General features: G+C 45.9%; 2 protein-coding genes across 3 annotated transcripts; both read right to left on the bottom strand.

Moving 5' to 3' along the window:
• Nucleotides 1-1,277: 1,277 nt before the first annotated feature.
• On the bottom strand, nucleotides 1,278-12,123 carry LOC125739795 (late secretory pathway protein AVL9 homolog). 2 transcript variants are annotated; one of them, XM_049010253.1, is made up of 16 exons: nucleotides 11,085-12,123; nucleotides 10,148-10,268; nucleotides 8,321-8,406; nucleotides 7,651-7,722; nucleotides 5,973-6,062; nucleotides 5,399-5,465; nucleotides 5,129-5,169; nucleotides 4,997-5,035; nucleotides 4,771-4,840; nucleotides 4,240-4,622; nucleotides 4,006-4,140; nucleotides 3,671-3,893; nucleotides 3,304-3,421; nucleotides 3,144-3,197; nucleotides 2,593-2,686; nucleotides 1,278-2,337 (listed from the first exon to the last, which is right to left on the bottom strand). In XM_049010253.1, the coding sequence occupies exons 1-16, from the start codon at nucleotides 11,421-11,423 to the stop codon at nucleotides 2,272-2,274; spliced, it is 1,998 nt and encodes a 665-aa protein (XP_048866210.1). In that variant the 5' UTR covers nucleotides 11,424-12,123; the 3' UTR covers nucleotides 1,278-2,271. The 2 variants fall into 2 exon arrangements, with proteins under 2 accessions (XP_048866210.1, XP_048866209.1); XM_049010252.1 differs by having other exon boundaries at nucleotides 2,598-2,686.
• psme2 (proteasome activator subunit 2) lies at nucleotides 12,117-16,325 on the bottom strand. The gene is made up of 11 exons (XM_049010255.1): nucleotides 16,139-16,325; nucleotides 15,468-15,500; nucleotides 15,180-15,242; nucleotides 14,958-15,044; nucleotides 14,698-14,746; nucleotides 14,374-14,471; nucleotides 13,698-13,766; nucleotides 13,389-13,456; nucleotides 13,207-13,261; nucleotides 12,935-13,021; nucleotides 12,117-12,244 (listed from the first exon to the last, which is right to left on the bottom strand). Exons 1-11 carry the CDS (start codon nucleotides 16,184-16,186, stop codon nucleotides 12,164-12,166), a joined length of 738 nt encoding a protein of 245 aa, XP_048866212.1. The 5' UTR covers nucleotides 16,187-16,325; the 3' UTR covers nucleotides 12,117-12,163.
• Between the last annotated feature and the right edge of the window lie 3,888 nt (nucleotides 16,326-20,213).

Here is a 20,213-nt window from a genome sequence, read left to right as displayed (position 1 = left end):
CGTGCGCAGTCCCGTATCCAGTACAGGATGACAGTAAGTCTGGAGTCTTTCCCAGCACTTACACGGTATGAGACAGAGGAACATCCTGGCCCAGACTGTCAGGCCATCGCAGGGCGTGCACTCACATCCACCCTTACTGCAGCCAGATCTGGGAAATAAATCTCACCTGAAACGACTTGGTCCTTCCGCCTATCCGCAGACCAGATGCTTCTTTTTACAACGAATCCGCCAGGAAATACTTGTGAACTAGAGACAACTCGCCTTTGAGGCAGGACAGATGTTGGAAATATGTTTCGGATTTCTCGGACCGCGCTCGGTGGCTTCGGAGATGAAGTCGACCGCGCAGATGTGGCTGCAGATTAACATGTACGGGATGAAGGCGTGTTCACATCTGCCTGGTGTTCGGCCGGCTTCTCTATCCGTTCTCCTCCAGCTACAGATCTGAGTACCATCTGGAGGCCTTTGATTCTCTCACGCCACCCCAGAGGGCTGAGACCATATCACTCCGGTTAGTTACACAATTATCATGATCAGTTTAATGAGAATGATTGCAGGTTTTCTAATATGCATTTTTTGATGATGGAAAACAGGTATTTTCTTTAATGTAAAAATACCCTCTGATTCATTCATTAGTCAACACTGTAACCTCACACCCTGAGGGTTTTAAGTTCGAATCCCATGCCTGCTCAGTGTCTGTGTGGAATTTGCATGTTTTTTCTGCACGTACCGGATTATATGTATGTTGTGATTCTAGAACCTATTTAGGGGGGCTTAACCCCCCCAAAACTTATTTTAAATTCCATCTAGCGATATCATCCCATATTTCTTGGGGGCTAAGCTGCCCAAAGGGTGTAAAATCCTTGAATTGCCCCTGGTACAGAGGATGGCCAGGTGGATATGAATGTAAAATACATGCATTTAAACAGTAACCCATAGACTCTCCACTGCGAAAACCTCATACTGCGTGTGAAGAGAGGGCTGCAGCTTCATAAGGAAAAGAACAACGTGACGGGGGGCTTTTATTAAGATGCTGAAGCTGGTGTTTCCAGTTTGGTTTAATAAGCAGGCAAAACAATCACTCGATGGCTAGGTTCAGCTGGGGGGGGGGGGGGCACTTGGATCTTCTCACAATGGCACATTGGGTGTGGACACGGTCCCCATGCAGCCCCCCCCCAGCTCATTTGGCCTTGTGGTCTACAAGAGAAGTAGGTGACGCAGAATCACTGAGGTCCCAAAAGGCATGTAAAAGTTTAAATAAGTAAGACATCTACAGTTCGTTCTGGTTAAGTTGATACTTTTATCAAGCAGGACTTACAGATTTTACTTGTATGGCTGGATAATTTACCAAAAGCTGTTCAGGTTAATCACCTACCCCAGCATCCATGACCTCAAACACCACAGAACGTGTAGCCTTTTAGGGACACTCAACTAAGTTCATTGAAGAGCTCAAATTCCCCAGTAGAATCTAAATCCGTACCCACAGCCAATTTCTATGAACCAGAAGCAGAAGCCTGGGATAAGCAATACATTAAAACATCCAAGACTAACAGTATTTAAGAACAATTTAAGACCAAGATGATCCATTAATGGTCTGAGACTGCATTCTGGGCCAAGGACTCCGTTATTTGAACATTTACCTTAACACCGATGACCTTAGAACCTAGCATGCTTTTTTTTTTCTGAGCGATTCAAAGTATAAAATAAGTAATATTGGCGTCAGTAAGCGATCCCACTTTGCATTAGTTCAATCCACACCTAACATTAAAAGCAAAACTTCCACAGACCTGCAAATGAGCTCAGAGTCACCGTGACTCCAGCCTTCGTAAGGCATCGTACAGCATTCGTGAAGAAATACGCATCGACGATGTTCCGTTCCATCGCCACACCACTGGATTTACGGAACATTAGTGCATTTTCTGCTTTATCTTACATGAAATGTCCGTCAGGAAAATGGCACACAGGGATCATACCAACACGAAGGGCCTCCTATGTGTTTAAACCCCACTGATAAGGACCTGCACTACCCTGTATGTCATCACGCCTTTTCACTCTGAGTAGCGGGTGGGGCCGGGAGGGGGGGGAGAGAGAGAGAGAGAGAGAAATGTTTTCCAGGTGCCCTACTGCCTCCCACACCACCCAGCCCCATTACTCGCGGGGGGCTGAACTCGGAGACGCTTCAGCTTCAAGGAGAGAGTGGGGGGGGGGGTGGCCATTATTGCTTCCGGGTTGGTGGTCCAGCGACGCTGGCGTCGGTAATGGCTGCGGGCTGGGTCAGCGACGAGAACCAGGAGGACACGGCAGACTTGGCACTGTTAAGTGCCCCACCCATGGACTGGCCTGCAGTTGGACAAGAACAGTAGCAAATTACATCAACCGGGGGCGTGTCTTCTACATCTACATGCTAGATCTACGAATGGCCTGCAAAATTAGTCACTAAACACAAACTGAGAAATGGCTGTTTAATGCCGAATTAAACTCGGAACAAGTTTGTTTGAGGTGATTTTCATGATATTTTCCAGACTGCACCAAAAAAATGAAAAAATATAAGAAAGAAATAGATCAAAAGGTATCACGGGAAACTGGGTCCCAGACCTCACCCACGGCCTTCCCCGTCTGGTAGACGCTCTGGCTGGTACTCATCATGGCTTTTCCCAGTTTCATCCCTCTCTCGCTGTTCTGCATGGAGCTGGGAACACAGGGACCAGTTACTGCCTTTAATCCAATAGCAACCTCGAAGTGGCCAATGGGAGGTGTTTTAAACCAGCCCGTGATTGGCTGAGCATGACTGCCCTACTCTCCATGTGTGTCAAAGAAAGCTCCTCAATGGTTACGTCTAGCAAACACCTCTCTCGTCCCATCTAATTAAAATATTAATGCCTGATCACATCCTAAACCTCATTAGCTCTGCACTCATATCCATGGTACTGGACTCCTGTTTCCTTGGAGACGCCACTAAAAGTTTGAGGATGTCATTCAAGCAAAGACCCGCACGCATCTCATTTATTATTTAATAACACTAATATCATAACCCCTTCATTTTCAAATGGCTGTGAAAACGACTCCATATTCATCTTTTTATGGTGCATGAAACAGACCAAACGGAAACATTATGAAGCAGAAAAGAGCATTAAAGGAACACTCACTGCGAGAGCCTAAGCTTCACATCAGCCGCGCTGTATGGTCCCTGGAACGGATGCCTGAGGGGAGCGACACGTGGCCGTCAGTCGGTCAATATTATCCCAGCGAGTTCCCCCTCCTCTCCACCCCCAACCCCTCCCTAGCAGCTAAAAATGCTCGACCTACCCTGGGCTGATCTCAGACACGGCCGGACGCACTTTGCTGCTCCACACCCTGTAGTTGTTGGTGACCCTCCATGCAGAGACGAAGGACGCACCGTAATCAGCCCGCAGTTTCTCGTTGTCTGCAGAAAGATGAGAAGGGTGGGGGGGGGGGGGGGCTGTGAATGGCCTCACGCATTAACATCAACCTGGGTAGTTCCAGGTCAAACTGCGACACACTTTCGTAATTTTTCTATATCAGGCTAATTTTGTTGCCACTTGTGAAAAGAAAACATGATAAACAAATTTCACGTTTCCCAGTGACCACTGGAATTCCGGCAACACTGGAAGAGAGGATTAGTAAGACAAATGGAACCAGGGACAGGATTCACCTTCCTGGTGCTGGCTGGCGCATAACAGGGAGTGTATGTAGAGTCTGAACTGGGCCCGGATCCACTCGTCCCCTCCCTCCCAGCCGGTACCACCCAGGTGGGCGCTCTCTCGTGTCTCCGTCACACGCCGGACCAGGTAGTCCATAAAACGCAGGTCTGCCGTGGTCAGACTCAGGATCTTCCGCAGCTCAAGGTCCTGCACGCAGATGTTGGCTTCCTCCACCTGGCGGTACAACAGGCCTGACCAAAGATCCTACAGACCACTGGAAATACTGGGGATGTCTACTGGAATCTCCACCTATGACTCTCAGGTCTCAAAGGAGACGTCAACTCACATCCACCACAGCATCGCTCAAATCCCGCTGCTGCCGGAAGAGGATGTTGGTCGCCCCAGCAACAAAGCCACGCACTGTCGCATCTGACAGCAGGTGGTGCTGCTGCAGGGCCATGTACGGCATGCAGAGGTAACCCTGGCAACCAAAATGATGCTGAGCTTAATGGCTGACGCTGAGAGGGGACTCGATGACAGAGTCATGGAGATGACCCTCAAACAGAACCTCTCATGGTACCTTGGTGAAGATGGCAAGGGGCTGGCCGAATTGGTCCTCTTGCAGCCCAGATTCCAGGTCTGGGGAATCGCTGCTAGCGGACTGCGGCTGGGCCGTGACCAAAGATCCCGTCTGCCTGCTGCCGTTTTGGGAATCGTCCTCCAACACACTGGGGTCTAGCGTCTCCCAGTCGCTCTCTGAGGACTCCGGCGAGCCCTTCGCTGCCGGCTCCAGCGAGCTCCGGGGTACCCTCTCCTCACAGGCGCTGTCCTCTCCAGGCTCAAGCTCTCCACTGGCAACATCCTCCGCAGAGATAGCGACAAATTCCTCAGGTCCTGCTTCCCGGGACACGCTGCCCCTGGATTTGTAGCGTGAGCAGCTGGTCAGCCCACGCTCAATCATCCCTGCCACACAGCAAGTCCCAAGGGAGATCAAACAGTACAGTTAAAATGGTCTCTCTTCAGGAAGTACCTGGCCCCAACTTCCTGTCTGTGACAGTGATGGGGCACATGCACGTTAAAAAGTTGATTTAATAATCGGCATTTTCCTTACCGGGAAAAAGCGACAAGAGAGTCATCAAGACTCCAACTAATCTGCTGACTGGAGAAACATAAAAAAGAACCTGAAAAGAACGGGGAGCAATGGATTAATTAATCTGACAACAACGTGTCACTATGAAACATCTATTCCTGAGATAATTGCACATAATCTCGACTCGGCAAAGTCACTGTACACGCACCTCCCTGACTTTCAGAAGCTTATTGAAAACTTTCCATACCTTTTTCTCAAGTAAGATCAACTTGAAAAGAATCAGGACCTAAAGAGAGAGAATGGTGTGAACCTTCCGAAACACTGCTGAGGTATAAGGAGTATTATTTTCAGGAGTATTATTTTCAGGAGTATTATTTACCTTATGTCGAAAGTGAAGTATTAAATCCGTGGGTGACAAACCTACAAAGACATGATCATGAAAACAAGTTTTTTTTTTCCAAGCTAATGCGTAAATTCAGCCGGGACACACCCAGACCATCCAATCTGCCCGAACAAGTATGTCTGTGTTTGGCTCCGAGGAGAAGCTCAGCTACACGCCACAGGGGGGCGCTACACCCATGCGTCTCCATGCAGATCCTCTGCACGCCAGAGCTCTGAGAGGCGAACGTACGCATCGGGAGACTCTTACCCAAGTAAACCTGGGACTCGATGGTCCTACTGCAGCTCAGCGAGTTGTTCATGTGATCATACAGCTCCTAGAGTGGGGATAACAATGGTCAGCAAGGGAATCCCAGACATTACATAACACTGCCGGGGAACAAGGTAAAAGAGGGACAGTCAAATTCGGTACCCAGCTTTCACCATCATAAGGAATCTCAAGCGATCGACACATGGCTATCCATCCATCCATCCATCCATCCATCCATTTTCCAAAGTGCTTATCCTACTGGGTCGCGGGGGGTCCGGAGCCTATCCCGGAAGCACTGGGCACGAGGCAGGGAACAACCCAGGATGGGGGGCCAGCCCATCGCAGGGCACACTCACACACCATTCACTCACACATGCATTCCTACGGGCAATTTAGCAACTCCAATTAGCCTCAGCATGTTTTTGGACTGTGGGGGGAAACCGGAGTACCCGGAGGAAACCCCACGACGACATGGGGAGAACATGCAAACTCCACACACATGTGACCCAGGCGGAGACTCGAACCCAGGTCGACACATGGCTAATGGTCAGGTAATGTGTAGAACTTGGCTTACCTTCAAAATAGATATCTGAGAGAAATCTTTCTCCTCGAAGTAGGCATGAGTGATGAGCTGCAGTTTTGCTTGGATCAGGCCATATAGTGGCTGAAAGACATTTTAATCATTTTATTTTAATGTGTCAATATGTGCTTTTCCTCAACACTTCATTTCATTTACACATACAGTGTAGCCAGGAAATTATTTGTACACTGTGAAAAAAAACTGTCAAAAATGGAAATGGGAATGAGGATATTGAAAAACAAACTTTAAAAAGCATCTAAAATGTTAGTATTATGCATGTCATGTAAAGAAACAGGAAAACGTTTTAGCCAAAACATATTTTGGAATTGTTTTGAAATTATGTCATTTATTTTCTTCAAACAATTACTGTACACCTGGCCGTTCATTGAGTTGGATGAATAGGTGACAATGGGAGGTGTGCCCAGTCATAAAAGAGATCACTGAACACAACACAAAACAGCAGGTGTTCCACATAGGCAGGTCATTGGGCGTCTTTAGTTTCTACATGTACTCTTGGTGGTCATTCTCCACTAAAGTGTTTGTAGGGTTAAGCTGAGTTTCCAAACATGGCTGAAACTGCTGAAATACCATTGAGGAAAAGAGTCATAAAATTTCACAATCAATATCCTCAATTTCATTTAGATTTTTGACCATATTTTTTGCTGTACTGCATATCCAGTTAGATACTCAGGTTGCTGGTCCCAACGGAGACTTCAAACAGCAGCAAAGGCCGGCAGCCGGGCATTTAAAACCCTCACATCCTTAATCACTATCTCTTGTGATTTCTAATGAGGTACAAAGGAAATGAAATTAAGCGGCTTCAGCCATTTCCGGCACTTCGGCAACTTGATGAGAACGCTGACGACACCATCCTCAAAGGCGAGGGACGCGGCTGAGGACCAAGGCGCAGTTTATGAAGTATGTTTACGCAGAGGTCGCAGTGATGATCCTACTTGGCTGAATTAATGGACCAGGATGAAGCAGTCAAGCCAGAAATAATGAGACGACTGTCCTCAGGTCGTGGAGGAAGGACGGCCATCTATTTACCTTCCCGCCACTAATCCTGAATGGGGTTGGGGAGGGATAGGGGGTTGGCAGACTAGAGCTAATCCAATGAATTAGACTGCAGCACAGCCTATATGGGATTCCAGCCCATTAAGAGGGACACGCAAGTGGCAATGACCATAACGTCACAACTGTGGGACATAAGGCATATATGCAAACGACACCCAAGCAAAGAACAGACAGGGAGTCGACCTGCCAAAGAGATATGAAGCTACCATTGTGCCACCTGCAAGGCATCCTGTTTGTGAGATTAGTAACTACACCCATGTAACTCTATTCAGGGATTCCTCCTCCTTCTAGCAGTGAGAAACACCTCCACCCCGCTCAGGACAGAGAAAACGGAAGATCCGGTTTCCAGTCGTCCCCCTGCAGGTAACGTGGCCCTTCTTTGCGAGGATGCTAAACATGCAGATAATGACTTAACCTCTGCTGGCTGTTTTCACATCTAAAAGCTGGCCAGCTGCACAGAGCCACAACGCCCGGCCACAGCAGTGCACCTGGACATGACTGGCGCACTGAAAATAATCCAGTTCCCTCTGGGTTCCCGACCAATGGGAACAGTCCGGGGGCTGCATGACTCAGCGAAACGGCAGCAGCGCTGACTCACCACCCTGCTGAGGATGCACACGCTCTTCTGCACGGTTTCCCTGGTGACGTCCTCCTGGCGGACCTTGAGGACCTGCAGCAGAAATAATTACCACAAGGCAAACCATCACATCTGTGACTGAGGAGAAAGGGCTGAGGAAATTAGCTCGGCTATCAAATCACTGGCACCTCAGTCTCGTGCTTTAGGCCTCGGTCAGGCTAAAGAAATTGCTATTTATTTATTCATTAGATGCTTTATTCAAAGTGCTGTACATTTTGTGAACGCAGAGCTGGACAGTCACTGGGGCTTAAAGGTCTTGCCCAGAGAGCCAACGGTGGCATCACCCTGCTGACCCTGAGATTTGAACCAATAACCTTCCCAACACAGGAATATCATGCAAACCCTCTGAGCTGTACACTGACCCCCCCCACTCCAGGTCAGGTTTGAGAACTATACACATGGGTCGCCCTCATAACTTCCATCCACACTGGCTGCTTGTGTTTTAATAACACAAAATGGAAGATATGGACGGATTAGGGTATGACAGGAATCTCTGACACTTTTATTCCACAGTGTAGAAGGTGTGTGGTTACATCCCACAACCCTCAGCTCATCCCTGAATGAGACTTTGTATATCAGGTCCATTTCAGCGTCTTCTAAGGAGGAAAATACTCCGTGGAGAGGGACCAACCTTGGCCTCAATCTGCCGGTAACAGGAGACCCCATACACGCAGTCCGCTTCGTCCCCCAGAGGCGGCAAGTGGAAATACACAGTGTCTGTTTACGACGGGGAAAGAAATAGTGTCACAGCCATGTACCATATTTCACATTCATGTTGCTTTATAGATGTACTGCTAATATATATACATGTGCGCACACACACACACACACGTAGGGTATGCCTATCCTTATGGGGCCCGCTCATTCACTTCTATGCGCATACACACACACACACACACACACACACACTGCATACAAGTTTGAAGTTTGTTATTCGTCATCAGAGGACCACAGTAAAATTCTTATGTTACAGTTGCAGGGGGCGGGACTGGTGTATGGGGGGACAAGAGGACAGACAGCAGGGCAATACAGGGCGGACAGCAGTGCAATACAGGGCGGACAGCAGTGCAATACAGGGCGGACAGCAGTGCAATACAGGGCGGACAGCAGTGCAATACAGGGCGGACAGCAGTGCAATACAGGACGGACTGCAGTGCAATACAGGACGGACTGCAGTGCAATACAGGACGGACTGCAGTGCAATACAGGACGGACTGCAGTGCAATACAGGGCAGACAGCAGTGCAATACAGGGCAGACAGCAGTGCAATACAGGGCAGACAGCAGTGCAATACAGGACAGACTACAGTGCAATACAGGGCAGACTGCAGTGCAATACAGGGCAGACTGCAGTGCAATACAGGACAGACAGCAGGGCAATACAGGACAGACAGCAGGGCAATACAGGACAGACAGCAGGGCAATACAGGACAAACAGCAGTGTAATACAAACAGTAATGCCATAAAAGACACTACAATGCAATATAAGAGGAAGTAAACAATAAGTAAAAAAAATGATGCAATGGGGATAAAGATGTCCAGGTTTTGTGCACATACATATGATAGTATACGATACTATCTACTTATGTATGACTTACAAATGAGTGTAACGTGTTTTTGTGTATCAAGTAAATCCACTGTCCATATGACCACTTCAGACCTGCCCTGAGCTACACGATACGCTGCAGCCAGAGTTGGGTAATTCAGGTCCAGGGAGTGAAAATCCAGATTAGGATTTTGTTTCAACCAACCAGTTGAGCATAAAGAGTCACAGTCACTGAACGTTCAACTGGTTGGTTGAAACAAAATCCCGGTCTGGACTTTTACACTCTGGCCCTGAATTACCCAACTCTGCCTATAACAAGTGTGTGGCCTGTGGGAGTCACCTCAAGCCAAAGTCAGGCTTCGCCACAGTAAGCAGCCAAAGCTGCCGGCGTGAGACGTGGGACTCGGCTTCACCCGCGTTTTATTATTCTCCCGCTCCAACGAGCCGGCGGCACAAATACACTGCAGTTATTTATGTGTGCTGCATTTCCCACAGGATAGACACCCCCAACCTGGAGCGCGTGAGGTGAAAGTGACAGACGTCACATGGCGAACTTAACAGCTGCCGTTGGGAACATCTGGGGTACGAACACTTTGCTATATTTTTCGGAAATGTATCAATGTTGAAAGGCATTTTAACAGCAAAATATTCAACGCCAAAAACACCTGCACCTCATCCACGAATTAATAAAACTGCTCATTACCCATCGATAACAAAAGCTGTAAATATACAGGGTACATCACGATATGCTTCAGTCTTATATGATAGTCTTGCAAGTGACTGTGACCCTCGCCAGGCCAAGAAAAAAGAAGATGGATGGATGGGTAGATGACTGAACTGGCAAGTGGATGGATGTGAACCACACTGTGAGTCTGTCTGGATTATGGCATTTCCCAGGCTATTAAGTACGTACCTTCTTGGTAGTTGTGTGCCCCATCAGGCAGGGCTAGAAACGGCAGGTATTTCCATTCCTCAGGCAGGACACCACGCTCAGAGCCGTCCTGAGAGGCAAGCGGGGGGTATGAGAACTCCACCTGCGGGGGAGATGTGGAGACAGGTGGGTGACTCCAGGCATGCGGAGGACCACAGCATCTCTGTCCCTGCCGGTGCGATCAGGTTTCAAGCACGTGGCTGTATTTACACAGACCTTTCACCCTGATCCTACATGGTCCGATTCAGTCCCACAGGGATATTCTGACACTAAGTATGCCACATAAGATTAACACACAGCTGTAATAACATTCACTCCCACCATAAACCTAAAATCCTCGACAAAACTGTTTAGATGAATAAAGGCTGAAATATTAATAAATTCAATTAACAAATGATACTGTGTTCCTTTGTTTTTATGCTACAATGAGTCTTATAGCTCTTATTATTGTCTGACAGCCAAACAGCATAAATAACAACACAATATTGAGGAAAAAAAATAGTATCTGCTTTAAAAAAAAGCGGAAATCTATTCTTTGCACACGTGTGTGGCGCGATCTGTCAAAGATATCATGACGCAATACTCTTGCACTACACTTGTCATATTGTTGCAGTAAAAAGCAGTGAATACGCTGGGTGTCTCACTCAAACACTATTCGCACGGAAACTCTGGTTCCGATCCCGTTTATTGCGATACACCGTAAAAAGGCACGCAGAGGGACTGCAGCGCCTTGTGTGTGTCTGATGTCGCAGATGCCGCATCAGTTCCAGGTCTTCAGAGACGTGGTCCTGCTTCCTGATTCGGGACTGGTCCCGGCCGGACAGACGCGCCGCGCTAGTGTGGATCCGGATCCGCACTGCATTCGCCGAACCCCGGAAGCCACCACGCAGGTAAAACCCTCGGTGGCGGGCGTTCTTACCTGGCCGCCCTTCTTGTGGTGAAATCCCACCACCACAACATGTAGGACGGCGCCGCCCTTCGGCTCCATGGCCTCCGGAGATTGGGCTCGGCGCAGAGGCGAAGACAGGCCGGGCACAAGATGCCTGACAGCCGATGGCCGCCTCTGCTTAGTCCTGCCCCTGGTGCATGACGTCACGGCATCCGTAACGTGGAGCGGCGCCCTCTTCCGGTTCCGAAATTTATTGCGCGACCCACAGAAATACCGACCCTGAAAACTTTCATGAATTTGTAATGCAGCAAATAATCCATCCATCGGTCTTCCACATCCACTTATGCAGTCTGGTTGAGCACAAAGCATATTCTGGGTAGCGCCAGACTAAAAACAGAAGACACCCAGGATGGACGTTGATTATTTGCGGGGCAGATACTCAAACGCACTTGTTGTATAAAAAAAAGTAGGGACACCAATTAAGCAATTAATAGTATGAGGGTATGATTATATTGTGAACTGCACAGTAAATTCTGATATATTCCACTAATTTTCTAATGTGTTATACACGTAGCAACTACATTAAAGAAGTTAAGTTCTTCCGAAAAATACTGAATATTGCTTAAGTTACCTGCACGTTTTCAGTTACAAAGGACAGGACTTAAGAAAGCAGCTTACCTGCGAAGACAAAGACTTCTGCGACGTCACCTTTTACCCAGGAGAAAGCTAATCGCCGTGCATGTCAGTGATCATTTGTAATGAAACTACTCTACAGACTATACATGACATTAACATTCAGTGTAGTAACATGATCAGTTATATAACCATAAATCCCAAGCCCTTCAACACCGAACACATGAGTCATTCACACATACCATAGCCGTATAAAACTGTAAAAAAAAAAAAAGCAGCGATTCAGTCGAGTCAAAGTGAAAGTCACACATGGCCATTATAGCATGAGAAATCCTGTATTGTGTTTATTAAATCAGTTGAACCAGAAGAAAGCATCTTTAGAGCAGTGATCACCTATCACAAAGGGATGAGCTTGAGGGTCCTGCCCCCCCCCCCCCCCCCCATCTCTACCCCTCCACCCTTCCCATCATGCCTCCTTAGTACATGGAAGGCTTCTCCTCCCCTTTGGGGTTGGTCACTTTGTCCAGATTCTTGCTGATGATGTCATAGAGCTCCGCCTGGGGGGGAGAGAAGAGAGAGGAATCAGAGACGGACAGCGAGGCAGCAGCACGTCGAATGTCCCACAATTCAGAAAACCCTGCACACATAAACTATCATAGTATATCCATTATCCAAGTGTACTTACAGCTGTCATAGTATTAATGGTTTTAACTGTTATAGCATTTAAAAATACATTCAGCTCCCAAACTGTATTAGAAAGGTCCCACAAGAATGTCAGAAGTCCCACAATGCACCGGTCAGAAGGACACACGGCTGTTTCTCAATATGCGGACTTGACCGTACTTGTGTACCTGATTTACATCATCTTCCATTGCCAAAGACCAATTCCAATACTCAAGAAGAGAAGTACAGAGGATGGTAAAAATCCGCAGATGTCGTTTTTTGCCCCGTCCCAAATATCAAGGATACATCGGATGCATCCTCGCCAAATGAGACCAATCCCATGATTCATTGCACCCCAAGTTCATTCTTGGGAGGCAAGTTAGCAAGACTGGTCTTGCCAAGACCACAAGCACGATCTTTGTCTTCTTCATATTGAGAAACCCATGATTTGTCATGAATTTTGGTAAAAACAAAAACTGTACACCGCCCAAATTTCACGTTAATACGTTAACAAATCGGCACATTTCTCCACCCTCCATGTCTCCGTCACCACGGAGATCCCCCTTTCCCTCGCCCACACTCACGTAGTATCCACGGACATCCAGGAGCATGACTCTGATGTCAGAGTACAAGGCTTCATCTTTCTCATGGACCAGTGAGCGGTAATCCATCTGAGAGTGGGACAGGGGAGGGAGACAGAGGGGAGAGACACCATTAATTAGAACGGACTCACAGTTCCAAAACACAGCTTAGGCATATCGTAAAACAAAACATCACTTTTACTGACACGTCAAGACAACTCGAGAAACTCACCACTAAATGCCGAAAGACCATATTGAGAAGGATCTAGACTCACCACATGTGTTTCTTTGGAAGCTTTTCCTACACCATCACCTCGTTCTGTGAAATACCTGAGGGCGGCATTGACATCAGCCGGTCAACATTCCATTTAGTGCCACGGTAGCTGTTCATTTCAGAACGGCAGACGTGACGAACGTCACTCCGTGGATCACGGCTGTCGGTTAAACCCCAACTCACTTGTTGATGTTGGTCTGAAATCCCTCCAGCTTTGTCTTTATCGCCACAATTCTTTCCAGAATTTTTTCCTGCAAACAAACCATCACTGAATTCGAAAACGCCCTTTTTTAAAGTCAATTTTATTGTGCGATTAATACGGCTGATGGAATGTCACGGTTCTGTGTAACTAGTAAATCTTGGACGGCAGATCCTACAAAATAGCACATAATTTAAAGAATTATCCATGCGTCTGTCTGAAAAGACAATACGTTCTTGTCTGTAACCCAGCTACAGCACAGACAAGTGCACAGCTCCGGCATCTGACGTCACCTGGACTGCGACACCAAAATCGTTGCCGTCTTCGATCTTGGGAATGAGGTGCTGGATCCAGCAGGTGACCTGGGGGAGGCAGGAAGGAGAGTCTGTCACTGTAAGCTCACGGCGGCTGCATACAGCGCCACCTGCTGCTAAGGAGCGACACGTAACCGCCGCGTCCTCGCACCCGACCCTGCGGTCTGTCTTTATGTCGCTTTGATCTCCAACATCCAGAAACGTCGACCGCCTCTCGTTCGCCGGTCCCTCCTGTGTATTTATTTACTTGCTTCCTGAATGTTCACCCTTCTATACACATCAAATGCATAACGCTCTGTGTCTTATGTAGCAGAATAGCTAAATTAATACTTAACATTACACTGTGAACTTGAACCTTCACTGAGTGTTTAATGTGCATGTAATGTTTTCTATACCTTTACCTTTTTGGCACAATCTCCAGTGCACATTTTTCACCTCGTATCTTTTATTTGTGTTATAAACTGCGGCTGCCAATGATGTAAAAGAATTTTAACAAAAAAGAATTACTGTAAAATTATTATTATCTATCCATCCATCCAATCAATAATAATAATAATAATAATAATATTAATAAGCTGGCTGCATTTTAACGGCCGCCACTGTGCAGCATCCGGCAGCTCTGTGATGGCAGGACGGCTCTGCTGTACAAACTCACCAGGATGCAGGTCTCCTTCAGGTCCCGGATCTCCGGCTTCACCCTGTCCAGCAGCTTCATCACTTTCTCATTGCCCGGGATGTAGCCGCACTTTGGGGCTGATCGGGGACAAACAGGGAAGTGTGACAGTCTGGCCGGCTAGACCCAGAACCCTACAGAGGTTTGAGTTACTTGGAGGAGAGGGCCACTCAGAAGTACGGGGCTACTCGGGAGGTGAGAGAGGGCTACTCGGGAGGTGAGAGAGGGCTACTCGGGAGGTGAGAGAGGGCTACTCGGGAGGTGAGAGAGGGCTACTCGGAGGTGCGGCTTCATTGTCTATTTTACCTTTTTTCTTCTTCTTCTCATCCTCCTCATTCTTATCAGTTTCCATTTCCTGGATTTCATAAGAAAACAAATACAGTCCTGTTTACAAGTACGGTCACTGTACGCAAAAGTCACTAAGTGATAACTAAGTAAGAATTGGCGGTTAAATGTAAAGATAAAGGACACTGCCGAGCGTCTACAGCCATTTTATTTCTGCGTAACGATTTACTGCTTCCCCCGAGAGCTGTCTGGATCATGACAGAAACACAACATCAGCTGACCTCCTCCTCTGGTGTGGGGGGGTCAGGGATAGGAATTTCCAGAGGAGCGTGGAGAGCAGCAAGGTCAGTGATACAGAAGTCAGGCTCCTACGGGGAGAGGGGATTTAAGAATAAATAATCCAAATATACATTCCAGCAGATGTTTTCCGTCCAGAACCAAACACCCCTTCGGCCTTGTTCAGTTGCTATGACGTCGTTATGCGGCTGATTGAGAGGACCAACCTTGAGCATTTTGTCCAGCTGTACGATCTTCAGAGGAATGCGATTTGAAAACAGGTCCTCTGCCTGCAGACCAGCAACCGAGTCAATGAGCATGCGTAGAAGCCATTTATAAGAGAACGATATTTATTCACGTCAGCAATCCCTAACACGAGAAATACCCGTAAGGCAAATAGAAGCCTGCGGATATATGTAATCAAAGAACGAAACTCCAGAGGAGCATAAAATCAGACTAGATAACATCATTACATCACTGTCCAAAGCTGCGAAAAAAATGAATCAGAGCGATACCTGTGCGCATATGGACCGCACGAAGTTATCCACCTGGGACGAAAAAAGCACAACGTTACACGTTAAGTGAAATCATGACCGTGCCTCGCCTATAACACATGGCAAAACTTCCGCGTCTGCGAAACTTCGGACGGCGAAAACAATGGGCCTATACAACCATGAAATATCACTTAGGCTATAAAATGACATTAAAGCTGAAAAGACATGCACAAGAGTGCACAGGCTTGGTTAGTTCACGTTACCTTTCTCTGATTAGTATTTAGGGGAATACCGGGAGATCGCGACAATTTACTTTCGATTTAGGTACCCATGGGGGTAGTTGGCGGATGGCATGACTATGTGTTTTTTAGACAAAGACGGCAAGAAATATAGTATAGTACTTGAAATACATATGCGCGGTTATTTTATATGATTTTTACCTAAATTGTGTTAAAAAGTCAATACAAATTTCGGTACGCATGCATAATCCATTTAACCGTTTTAAGATACACGTAATCACGGTGGAATATTTAGCACATTATCCATCTAGTTTGGATTTCTACTCAATTTTTACCTGATCATTTGATTTGTCGTCAGTAGCGCGTTGAAATCCAATTACGCTAAAGCAACAAGACGCGTTTTGCAGATATACTTACAATTCATTTTAGTCTTCCCTGTGTTTCATTACTTACCTTGATGACATTTGTCTTTGTTATTTTTAAAACGGCGGTTTTTGACATTGTGGCAGCGACGTAAATGAGTTATAGGTAGTTAAAAACGATCATTTAACATTAAAGCGAGAATCGCTAGGTCTCTCTGTCTTTCTTCCGTTCACTCAAATTAAACTTTCACTTTCGCACTTAAATCCCCGCCCCTTAACGTAAAAGAACCTCCTCTTTTTAAGTCCGGCTTTAACATAGAGACGTGTTGTTTTTATCATCGTCCTTAATCCGAGTATCTGCGGCCGAAGCGCAGCACCTGTGGATTCATGGTCAAGTGCGCGTTTTGTGCCTCATAAAACCAAATTTGGTAGACAATTCATTTGCATTATCCGATATATTATTTTAAATATTATTAAGAAGTACCTACAGATTCGCACATCAGCCAAACATACGTGATTTTTTTATTACAGAACGGCGTTTTATACACTCTAAAATGCATCGAGGGGGTTGTAACACTTAAAGATGTTTCTCAGCATAAATCTGTTAGTTACCAACACAATTTTAGAAGTTGGTCAAAATAAAAAATAAAGAATACTCTGCCAACTTAGTTATATATGTATTTTGAACATATTTTTGCCCTCCCTTAACATCTCAAAAAACATCTCAGTTAATGCAACTTCAGGAAGTGAGTTTCATCTGGGCAGAAACTTCTGGGTGCTTTCCTACCGCACCAGGTACCATACTTTTGATGCGGTCCATTTGGTACTTTCCCCTTTTCCATTGACTTGTTTTAGTATGAATTGTTTTACTCTGGTACATCGTCCAGCCCGATAATGTTGTAGCGCTGGGGAGATGCACTGAGCATACTGGGACACTGTATATAGCCCCCTCTTTGATAATGTTAATATTTGTTGTATTTCCCAATTGACGTGTGTGTTTTAAAATATTAAATGCCCATGTCTTACGTGAGCCCTGTCCTATCCTCGCATGTCTTTAACATTGTATAAATTACCCACCGTGTGTGCACTTTATTATCCAGCGTCAGACCTCCCCATGTTTGTGAGTTGTATTCTAGGCAGTCCAGTATTCGTTACTTAATACTTGTTACTACAATAAACTGAAGACGTAGGTATATCTTCTGTGGTTAAAACTACGATAAGCGACTAATTACTCTGGCCAGTCCGTTCAGCGCCCCCCCGCCAGACTCGTATGTGGGCCATACAACATGCAGGCAAGGAGCGCAGGCTTCAGGTAATGGAAACCAGTTGCAATTGCATGCTAGCCAGAACTGCCGCAAACAACGAATCTGTATGGCGAGTGCCGATTGGGCAGTTTGACCAGTCATTTCGTTACTGTCAGCAATGAATCCTTGAACGGCAGAATACTCGTAACGATTCGTTACAGCCTGGTATTCGTTACTTACTTACTCGTTACTACTCAAATCTACACCACTACACTCTATCGACTCAAAGCCTTGTGCCCCAGCACTGCGTCTTTGGTGGTTACAGGCTAGGTGTGACTATTGTGTCCACTTAATGCAGTTAAGATCTTACAGTAGCATAAACTGCAGGCAGATGCGAATCAGAAGTAACGATTTGTAATGATTTTGTCATTGCATTTGTAGTGGTTAATGGGACAGAAATATATCTGGAATCATATGTCACATAATCTTATATAATATCGTGCATAGTGTGTTCAGTGTATCTTATTCGGTGGTATTTTAAGTTAAACTTTGTTGACAACGTTGAGGAATACTTCTGAGTAAACACGAACATATTCATTCATTCATTCATTCATTCATTCATTCATTCTCCATAACCGCTTGTCCTAAGCTGGGTCGTGGGGACAGGAACATATGTATGAAGAAAATACAATAATGAAAGGCATCGTCACTGCAAAAAGATGAATATAGTAATAGTAATAACACACGCATCTTCCAACCTCTTGCCCTAGAAAGGGACTGACGGCTATCATTGGACACAAACCATGGAAACTGCAGGATGGGATGGCATTCAAAAATAATAATGATAATAATAATAATAATAATAATAATAATAATGGGGACGGCATGGTGGTGCAGTGGTTAGCACTGTTGTCTCACACCTCTCTCTCCGCCTGGGTTACATGTGTGCGGAGTTTGCATGTTCTCCCCATGTCGTTGTGGGGTTTCCTCCGGGTACTCCGGTTTCCCCCCCACAGTCCAAAAGCATGCTGAGGCTAATTGGAGTTACTACCTTGCCCGTAGGAGTGCATGTGTGAGTGTATGATGTGTGAGTGTGCCCTGCGATGGGCTGGTCCCCCATCCTGGGTTGTTCCCTGCCTCCTGCCCATTGTTTCCGGGATAGGCATAACAAATCAACATTTTTATCCTAAAGGTTTACAAACTTGTCAAGCTAATCACGGAGTTCCGAGGTAATCGACAAAAGGAGTGAAGCGTACAGACGATCACTCCTCTCCTCACTCATAACAGCTGCAACGCGTGCGTGTAAGGTATTGCAGACTCGTGACCCAAAACGAAGCTTTAGTGTTTTTATGAAGCTTTAAGTGCAATGTCAGAAAGACTCTGCAGGAACAATTCTTCAAAACAGGTTTCCTCGATTTGGGATATATGAAGAATATGTAGGATTCAGCTTCTGAATAAAGATGACGCGTGACATTTGCTAATGTCATGATTCTTTCAGCCGTGACGTCAACCAGTAGTACACAAAAATGGTTTCTACTTAGTTTTGATTCGGAAAGTAAAGTGTGTCATGATCGGCGCCGATTAAGCAGGTGATCGCTCGGGCAGGCGAACAAGGAGCAGGCAGACAGGCAGAATACAGGGAAATACTGGGGATTTTTTGGCGAAACGAGCAGGGCAGGACGGAACGCTGGCACTGACATCGACAAACATCAATGACGGACAAGGGACACAGGCAAGACTTGGACTCAAATAGACAGGACAGATCAAAATAACTAGACACAGCTGGGTACGATCAGGGAAGCACTCGTGGATAATCAGGGGGGCGTGGCACACACGAGGATCGTACCAGCTGGGCGTGACAAAGTGTTTTCCAATTTTAAATGTATCATTTTCGAGACAATGAGGGGCTAAACTGGTAAAGTGGCGAGAGCTCCAAAAATGCAGGCGTGTCCTGAATCTGGACGCAACAAACCATGCAAATTGTTAACATATTTTTTTAGGTTGAGCCAACAATTTTTTTTGAGCGTACAATGGAAACCGCATATAGTGATCACTGTTATAGTGATCAACCGATTATATAGATCAAAAGTCTTGGAACAGAATAAATACTGTACAAATACTGTTTAAGAAAAACAAAAGTGTTTGAAACAGCTGTACTATATTTTGAAATAGTCAATAAAATTTAGTAAATACCTAAGCTGTCCATTTTATTACTTTATATGCATGTAATAAGTATACAAATGTCAATTAGATGGTAATCTGCCTTTGTCAGGGTCTATACCTGTCCCTCCCTGCCCTTCATGTCTATTCTCCCTTTGGCCAGCAGGTGTCACTGGCCATCCTGTTCCCCCTGTTTTAATGCTAGACCCTTGTGTGTTTTCCCTGCTCCCCAGACTGCTGCATGGCTCAGTGGTTTGAGTGAGTGGCACACAAGCTATATCCCTCCAGTCATGGGTTTCTGACTAGCTGCAAACCAACCTTATCTTTAATTTCTTATTTGCTTTTCTGTTCCCCAGTGTTTTGTTCAATTTTCTGTCCTAGGTTTGCCGTGTTTATGTCCTGACTGACTTTGGTTTAGCTTATATATGTTCTTGCTTCGTGTTGTTAAAGCACTTAGTGTTTGTTAGGTTCCGTGGTTCCTGGTCTTGTTGATTATAAGTTATTTCACTTGTGTCTTGTTGATTAGTTGTTCACACCTGACCTTTGTTAGTCCTCATCATCAGTGTATTTAAGTTCCTGCCTTTGTTCATTTCCCCAGTCAGTCATTGTGCTTTGTTACTGTGTATTATGCTTCTGGTTCTGCCCGGTTCCCTTTGTATGTTAGCTTATTGGTTTTCTTTTACTTTGTTTGTTTTTTTCCTCTAGTTTAGTTCTGACGCCTTTTGGGCCCCTATTATTTTGTGGTTTCTCTTTGTGCTCTAT

The sequence above is a fragment of the Brienomyrus brachyistius genome, chromosome 4, assembly GCF_023856365.1.
Source record: "Brienomyrus brachyistius isolate T26 chromosome 4, BBRACH_0.4, whole genome shotgun sequence".
Classification (NCBI taxonomy): Eukaryota; Metazoa; Chordata; class Actinopteri; order Osteoglossiformes; family Mormyridae; genus Brienomyrus; species Brienomyrus brachyistius.
Note: the sequence above shows the minus strand (reverse complement) of the source record. Positions and strands in the feature narration are given on the sequence as shown.